At 49.5% G+C, this 8,954-nt stretch overlaps 1 protein-coding gene across 1 annotated transcript; it reads left to right on the forward strand.

Moving 5' to 3' along the window:
- The first annotated feature begins 1,030 nt into the window (after nt 1–1,030).
- LOC124682804 lies at nt 1,031–6,431 on the forward strand. The gene is made up of 3 exons (XM_047217413.1): nt 1,031–1,182; nt 1,259–1,455; nt 5,811–6,431. The coding sequence occupies exons 1-3, from the start codon at nt 1,069–1,071 to the stop codon at nt 6,097–6,099; spliced, it is 600 nt and encodes a 199-aa protein (XP_047073369.1). The 5' UTR covers nt 1,031–1,068; the 3' UTR covers nt 6,100–6,431.
- Nucleotides 6,432–8,954: the final 2,523 nt, after the last annotated feature.

The following is an 8,954-nucleotide window of genomic DNA, read 5'->3' on the forward strand; positions in this document are numbered from 1 at the left end:
CCCCGCCCTAGTTCCCGGCCGCCCCCGTCCAAAGCCTCCTTCACCATCTCTGTTCCAGGCCGCGTCGACGACGGGTGGAGGAGAGGAGCAGCCTCGACCCCCATTTCCCCCTATGGTCCATCCTCCTCCCCGTCCCGAGCCATGGCATCGTTCCTCAGTCGAGCAGCCATTGGCGTGAGCGGGGACCCGCCGAGCAGCACATCTTCTCCTCCCCGTGGTGCTGTTCCTCGCCTCCAAAGGAATCAGGTCGGGACGAAGGGAGTCGGCGCCATCTTCATCCTCTTAGGCCGGCGTTGACCTCCGTCGCGCCGCCGTCCACGATATTCTGCCCGTCGACTTGGTCAAGATCTGCTCGCTGCCGACGCGAGTCCTGCTCGCTGCCGACGCGAGTCCTTCCCAGGACGCCACTGCTACCTCACCGGATCCAGTTCATCTCTAGCAGCATGGCCTCACGGGATCGAGTTCATCTCCAGCAGCCCCACCACCTTCCCGTCTTTTGGATTCTTTTTTTACATGGATGACTCCAAACCACTTGGTGTACAAGCTAACAGTGCTATTGCTAATCTTTCACGGAAGATTCTCCACCAACTAATCTTTCACGGATGATTTTCCACCCACGAAGATTCTACGAGCTAACATCGCTACTGCTAATATTATTAAGCATGGTAATTATATAATAAAACAGTCAGAAATAGTTAATTCATTCTTATACAATATATTCGGTACCCATGGGTATTTTAGACATTTCACACATAAAATCAACAGCAACAGCTACAAAAAGTGATCCTGCCAAACATCAAATCTCTGCTTCCAACAGCTGCTTCTCACAGCTGTTTTTTCACAGCCCAACAATGAGCTGATTTTCAAAAACTGCAGCCCAAACAAACAGACCCTCAGACAGCTGCTTCCAGAACCGTGCATTTATGTCCTATCACCGACATGTGGGTCCCAGTACCCACTCACTCCCACTGGTATCCTCCGAGGCTCCGACACCCAGCTCAGTGAGAAGTGCTGCCTCCGGAGCCTCAGCCCCAGCAGCCGCCGCCGGACTGGTCGAGGTCGAGACCGATGGCTGGATTCGCGACCTCGCGCCCGGCCTCCCTCGCGCTCGCCGCGTTCTTAACCTTCCTCAACATCTTCGCCTTCCTCCTCGCCGTCGGCGCCGAGCGCCGACGCAGCACCGTACGCCCTCTATCACGCCACACCTCCTCCTTCTTGGATCTCCACCTTCGTATGCCACGCTGAGGTTTTCTTGCAGGGGAAAGTGGTGCCGGACGAGTACGATGACCGCTCCTACTGCCTGTACGACACCGACGCCTCCACCGTGTACGGCGTCGCCGCCTTTTTCGTGCTCCTCCTGTCGCAGGTGCTTGTCACCGGCGTCACGCGCTGCCTCTGTCTCGGCCCTGCGCTCTCCTCCCGCGGATGCGCCGTCGCCGCCTTCGTCCTCTCCTGGTTTGTGTGCTGAACCCTAGCTCCTAAACCTCCCCCATCCCCTTCGTTTCTCCGATGCGGATGTGTATAATGAGCTCATTATGGGGAAGATTGCCGATTAGTATGTTAGATTTGGTTCAATTTGCGTTCTGTTCGTTCTGGCTTTGGGTGTACGGAAATCTGGTCTATTTGTTTAGGTGTGGTGATGACATGAGACTATGAGACACACTACTAGGATCCTAATTTTTTTCTAGGGTGTAGACTCACTGTGGCTACTTTTCATAAACTTGCCACTGCCAACTTCAGTAATGTTACTTACAAGCTGAAATTTTAGAATGCGGATGTCATTTGATAATTGTTCTGAAGTGTATAAGTGTACTAGTCTTTTTCATTAGTTCGGAGTTTTGGTTGCGTTGGCTAATGAAGCTTGGCAATTATTACCTTGCTGGAGTAACTAGCTTCCTAGAGTGTTACTTGCTAACTATACCCACCATCGCTCTTGATAATTGTTCTGAAGTGTATAAGTGTACTAACCCTTTTCACCAGTTTGGACTTTTGATTGCATTGGCTAATGAAGCTTGGTAATAATTAGCTTTCTGGAGTAACTAGCTTCCTAGAGTGTGACTTGCTAACTATACCCACCATCGCTCTTGCCCCAAAACCAAGTATTGAAGAATGAAAACCATTATGTAATTTGTGGGTATCTATGGAAAGATTTGTACTACAGTGGCATACTGTTATTTCAATCCACATTATAGACAAATCACACTCTTCGGTTGGATTATCTGCCGGCAAAACCTTTGGCTTTGACGAAGTAATTCAGGCTGCTCTGTTATAGCAAAAATGTTCTTCAATTTGCACTCCTGCACAATCTGGCGCTGCACCCTGCAGATTCTTCAAGTTGTACAATCTGCCCTCTAATAAAAAGGATTACTCTAACCCAATCCTCCCCATTCATAGTGAGATGGAAATAGAACTAACAGTTGTTTAGGATGTCTGTACTCAGTTTCTTTGGTGCAGCATGCTACATGCTATCGTTAGTGTGATTGCATAACTGTGGTTTCTGGTTGTGCATAACCCTTCTAATATCAAGTTCCTTTGTTAAAATGGTAATCTTGTTCTATACCAAATTATGTTGGATCATATATTTTTCCTGGAACTAGTTCGCTATTGAAAGGCATCTCGGATGTTAATCCATATTCTAAAAGTTCATCCATGACGGCATGAATTTGCTGCCAGGAACTTCCCTTGTCATCATAGAGTTAGCCGGTAGTTATGTGTTTGCTTTCATCATAGTTTTGGCCATTAAGTCTTGTTTGTCTATCAGGAAACATAAGAATTAGCCAGTTTATGAACATAAACTGAGTGTTTAGAAGTGAAGTCTGGTATAACAAACCACAAGCAGGTTAAGCTGTTAAGTAGTTGTCATCACTCACATTATTAATAACAACTTTGTACCACATGGGATTTTGTGATTAAGCTGCAGAATCATTTTGACAGTGTGCTTGTTCCATGGATATGGTTACTATCCTAAGCAAAAATTAATAGATGAGAGATGGGGCACAAACAGAAAGGGTGTTCTGATTCTTGAAAGCAACGCTTTTGCTTCGGTACGCACCCTCCACAAAGTCGCCAAATCGTGAAAACACATGGACGGTCAGGATGCATCGATACCGCTTCGGGTCTGGGGGCAGGATCGTCATCTTCTGGGTAATGCGGGTTTGGCTGGGTTCGTATCTGCCCACGTACAAGCCCGTATGACCCATAACGCTCTGTATTATACGCCTATGTGTCCACGCGCGGCCACGACCGAACCGCCGTCGTATATATTTCTTTCTCCCCTGTCATCTTCAGCACATCCATCCAAAGCAATCCCCAAATCGGGAAAAAACCCTAGCTAGGTCACGAACAGCAGAGCACGCTTTCGCTCTCGCTCTCGCTCGTCCATGGAGAGGGGGAAGGGGAAGGACGGGAAGGGCAAGGAGGCGGCGGTTGAGGACAGCAAGTGGGCCGCACCATCGGCGGCCGGAGCTGCCCCAGATCTGAGTTTCGCTTGGGGCCAGACGACGCGATTCGGCTCCACGGTGGCTGCCCCGGCGAAGAAGAAACGTCCGTACGAGACCGAGGCGCAGATCGGGCGGCGCAAGAAGAAGAACCAGAAGAACCGGGAGAGGCAGGAGAGGAAGGCGGCGGGGCTCAAGATCAACAGCCCCGACGACGTGCCAACCTTCGACGAATCCGACTCCGACGACAGGTCCGAGGTATATTTCTCAACCTCTCAACCATTTTTTTTTTTGCTTTAGATATCAAATGTCCTGTCATGGGGAGGGTTTTTTAGATCCACAAGGGTGCCCAAATACGGTTCCATTTCTGTCATTGGTTGGTTCATCTTAGGTTTTTTTTTGCTCTAGTGCGTTTTAGTATAGGGGACGACCAAGGTGAGCTATGTGGAGGATTTATTTGGCTGTCGCTTGGACTGTTCTGTGTTGTTGCTAATGGCTGTTGCTAATGTAAAAATTAACTAGTGTCTGTTAAATGAAATTGGGGTGCATCCCTTATCATGAAATGTATCATTAGATGTTTGCTTTATTTTATTGCTTGGTACATAGCTGGAGAATGTTGGCGTTGGTTTCCATCTGGAACCACAATTCTTCATGCATCTGATTAGCTGGAGCCTGTCTAGTTGGTTTATTTTCCTGAATAGTGGTTCAAGATGGAAACCAACGCAATTCAGGAAAATAAACCAACTAGACAGACTCCAGAATAGTGGTTCAAGATGGAAACCAACGCAATTCAGGAAAATAAACCAACTAGACAGGCTCCAGCTAATCAGATGCATGAAGAATTGTGGTTCAAGATGGAAACCAACGCCAACATTCTCCAGCTATGTACCAAGCAATAAAATAAAGCAAACATCTAATGATACATTTCATGATAAGGGATGCACCCCAATTTCATTTAACAGACACTAGTTAATTTCTACATTAGCAACAGCCGTTAGCAACAACACAGAACAGTCCAAGCGACAGCCAAATAAATCCTCCACATAGCTCACCTTGGTCGTCCCCTATACTAAAACGCACTACAGCAAAAAAGAACCTAAGATGAACCAACCAACAACGAAATGGAACCGTATTTGGGCACCCCTGTGGATCTAAAAAACCCTCCCCATGACAGGACATTTGATATCTAAAGCAAAAAAATGGTTGAGAGGTTGAGAAATATACCTCGGACCTGTCGTCGGAGTCGGATTTGTCGAAGGTTGGCACGTCGTCGGGGCTGTTGATCTTGAGCCCCGCCGCCTTCCTCTCCTGCCTCTCCCGGTTCTTCTGGTTCTTCTTCTTGCGCCGCCGGATCTGCGCCTCGGTCTCGTACGGACGTTTCTTCTTCGCCGGGACAGCCACCGTGGAGCCAAATCGCATCGTCTGGCCCCAAGCGGAGCTCAGATCTGGGGCAGCTCCGGCCGCCGATGGTGCAGCCCACTTGGTGTCCTCAACCGCCGCCTCCTTGCCCTTCCCCTTCCCCCTCTCCATGGCGTGCTCTGCTGACATAGCTAGGGTTTTTTCCCGATTTGGGGATTACTTTGGATGGATGTGCTGAAGAGGACAGGGGAGAAAGAAATATATACGACGGCGGTTCGGTCGTGGCCGCGCGTGGACACGTAGGTGTATAATACAGAGCGTTATGGGTCATACGGGCTTGTACGTGGGCTGATACGAACCCAGCCAAACCCGCAGCACCCAGAAGATGATGATCCTGCCCCCAGACCCGAAGCGGTATCGATGCATCCTGACCGTCCATGTGTTTTCACGATTTGGCGACTTTGTGGAGGGTGCGTACCGAAGCAAAAGCGTTACTTATATTCTACTATCTTGTAATGTCGTCAGAACAGTTACTCTTTTCTGTCCCATGTCATGTAATCTCTTAGAAAGCCGCCAGCTACCCTGGTTGTAGATAGCCCAAGCAACCGTCTCCAGACGGCTGAATCTAGAAACCATATGCGCCCACTGTGCCTCTGCCCTCCGCCCTTCGGGAGAACATAGGACCAGTAGTGGGATTACCTGTAAAAAATGAGCATTTGTAGTCTTGTTAAAAACAATATCGTCTCGACAGTTCCATATGGCCAAGTTAAAGCACAAATGTCACTTACTTCTGTTTGATACCATGTGTGTTTATGCTGTGTTTCATAATATCAGAGCCAATCTGCGGCTCCTGCGCGTAAGCGGATATCAGATGGGTTAAAACATGTAAAATTGCTAGTACGAGAATTAGCTGATCAAGGTTCTTATTGCTATAGTTGTGCTTGGTTAAATATGATCTTACAAATGATATGCTTATTATCACGCTCATAATTTCATTTTATACTTGGTTCTCAGGTTGACATTTCTCACAGCGGAAGCTTGCCTTGTTGGAGGATCCGCGAGAAATGCATACCACACCAAGTATCTTGGATACTACATGAAACATGACTTGGTCAGTTGTGCCACGCTCCGCAAAGGAGTGTTTGCAGCAGCCGCTGCCATGATGCTCATCAACCTCGTGGCTTCCCTAGTGTACTACTGGAGTTACTCAAAGGCCGCGAACGGCGGGTTCGTCAAGCACCAAAATGAAGTTAGCATGGGCATGACTGATTACGGACTTGACAAGGGTGGCTCTGGGCCATGAGCGGCTTTATGTTGCTTTGCTTGTTCCCCTAGGCTGGGAAGTTACTATAAGTCACTACACGTTACGTGTGACCGTGTTGCTTGCCTGAAGCTTCGTGCTTGACGATCTGATCATCTGAGTGACATAAAGACGGTACTGTAACTGTTATTGTCCATCTAGTGATGAACTGATGATGATACTTTTAAGGTGTTGATCTTGTGTGCTCTGATAGTATGGGCTATCAGGGGTTCATGTATTTGAGATGCTACTGTTGATCCGAGAGGACATTAATGTAAAGTGTCTGTTTTAAGATCAAACGTGCAGCTCACTGCATCACCGTGATAGAACATTAACGTAAAGTGTCAAATCTGACACTGTCACAGCTCCAGACATCAGAGTACTAATTTGTTTCTCTTCAGTTAGCCACCAAACATAGATGGAAGGACCAACGACGATAGATCATTATTGACCACTGAAAGGTACTTTTGTGGCTAACTACTCGGTCAGTACAATAGTAGACTGAGATAGTAACCGAAGCACTGAGCAACATCGATTTGCTGTTTTACACAATAGCAAACTGAAATACCCAGCAACAACGATTTGTTGTTTCACGACATCGATTTGCTGTTTTACATAATAGAAAACTGAAACGCTGAGCAACACGATTTGTTGTTTCACGCGGAGAACATAGGACTTCATTGTCAAGTTAGTTACTCATAGTTTCCATTGTCAATTTGTTGATGCAACAAGTTCAGATGGAACAACTAGCATTTCAGCAAACACGCTCTCAAGTTAGGGAGCAACATTCACGCCTAAGCTGTATCGTCATCCTCTACTTTTTCGATAAAGGGAATATATTAATATCAAAAAGATACCAATTACACCCAGCCTCTGCAACAACGCACCACCCTAATGGCACTACGGATGCACACAGCCAAAAAAAGAAAAAGAAAACTAAGAAACAAAAGTCCCGCTACAGTATCTCGGACCTAACAACAGCAATGCATCCACTACCAAGACAACACCTGAAATACAGACTCTCCAAAACCGACGCCTTCAAGAAGGGAACAGTGCTCTAACACCGTCGTCGCCCGATCAACGATCTTAGGTTTTCACCCTGAAGATAGTCCCCGCTCTCAAAACAATGCCTCCAACAAGGTCATTGCCAGGTACAACCAGTTAAGGCCGGACCTTGGGTTTTCACCCCGAAAGGTAGGACTCCGAATTTCACCCGTGTTGTCGCCCCCACTTTCATACCGCCGATGTGAAGCCCGGAACACCAAGAAAGTCCCTCAACAGCGCGGAGACTTGAACCTCCCTTAGCTAGTCCTCCCTCCGGCCTTCATGAACTTCTCTTCTTCCGACTTTCATCATGGATCCATAGTCACTTGATGTCAACACGAAAAAGAGCTTCGCGCCGCTCCCTCCGGAACCAATCGGTCGGAACAAAAGCATGGGTGCGCACGACCGAATACCACCGATCCGAGCAAACTCCAGTGCAAAAAGCACCGTTACATTCGCCGGTGGAGCCTTCCGGAACTCAACACTCCGGCTAGATCACGAGTCCAGGCCTCCGGTAGGTCTTCCTCTTCACGCAAGAGAGACCCTAGGACCACCGCCTTTATTCAGGTCGGACCCCCACGCCGGCGACCATCTCGAGCTGGCCACTCCAACCCTCCACCGGCGACTCCGTCGCCGGCTTCCATGCATCTCCATCTCGCCGCCGGAACGCGGTGATAGATCGATGGATCCACCACCACCAACCGCAGACCGACCCTCTCCGGCGAAGAAGAGGGCCACCTCCACCATCGTACCCAAGGCTGCTGCCCCGGGCGACCTCTTGTCGCGGGTGAAGCCCGAGATCGCCTCCACTCACCGGCGAGAGGCGGGGGGAAATTGGCGCAGGCCATGGGCCTGGCCGCCGCCCACCACCAGCCCCTGCCGGAGTGTTGCGGAGAGCCGACGGGAGGAGGGAGCGCAGGCAGGCTGCCGCCGCCCATCCCAACCGCGCCGGCCGATCCACCAGGGGAGAGCCGGCGGGAAAAGGGGGCGCAGCGCAGGCCGCCGCCGCCGCCCATCCCATCCGCGCGTCCGCCATGCTCGAGGAGGGAAGATCCGGCCACCGTCCACCATGCGTCGACGAGGAAGGGCCCCCGCCACCGCCACGCCCCGTGGGTCTTTGCCCCAGCGGCGCTACCGGCGGCGGCGGTTAGGGTTGGGATATTCATTTCTCAGACTTCCAAAACTGCATTATGGCCAAGAAAAGATGTGATGGGATGCTCGCAACTTGCTTAGATACGATTATGAAAAATGACAAAAATAGTATTTTTTTCTACTGAAAATCTAATTCAAAATAAACCGGTTTCGAAAATATGTCACGGTTTGACCCTTTTACACAGCGCCAAGGCTTAACAGCGCTCGCCCCCTCGACGCCATAGTTATAATGCACGACACCTTGACCCTCAGCACCGTGCTTATTTTCCTACGTGACGAGGAGGGCCATGACATGTAAGTATGGCCCCTTATGCCATCAAATCATGGCACCACCAGCCATGGCGTCATGGTTCTACCATGTTTAAGTGGTTGGGCCACACGTGGGAAGTCCCATTCGCGACCTCACCCACCCTTTGACCCCTCCTCCATCCCTGAGCACTTGCCTCTCTCTCTCTCTCTCACACACACACACACAGGCAGACACGCGCACGCACGTACGCATGCACACGCACATGTGCGCACACACACATACACGCACGCACGTGCACACGCACACCACACGCACACGCACACACGCACACGCACACACATATTTAGTTATCTATCGTGTTCTTAATTCCACCACACCTTTATGAGAGAGTAGACAAGTGAATCCATGAACC

The sequence above is a fragment of the Lolium rigidum genome, chromosome 1 (genome assembly GCF_022539505.1).
Source record: "Lolium rigidum isolate FL_2022 chromosome 1, APGP_CSIRO_Lrig_0.1, whole genome shotgun sequence".
Taxonomy (NCBI): domain Eukaryota; kingdom Viridiplantae; phylum Streptophyta; class Magnoliopsida; order Poales; family Poaceae; genus Lolium; species Lolium rigidum.

Coding starts and splice junctions, on each gene's coding strand:
- LOC124682804 (XM_047217413.1), top strand. CDS start 1,069: ATGGCTGGATTCGCGACCTCGCGCCCGGCCTCCCTCGCGCTCGCCGCG. Junction 1,183..1,258: donor CCGAGCGCCGACGCAGCACC/GTACGCCCTCTA, acceptor GTTTTCTTGCAG/GGGAAAGTGGTGCCGGACGA. Junction 1,456..5,810: donor GCCGCCTTCGTCCTCTCCTG/GTTTGTGTGCTG, acceptor CTTGGTTCTCAG/GTTGACATTTCTCACAGCGG.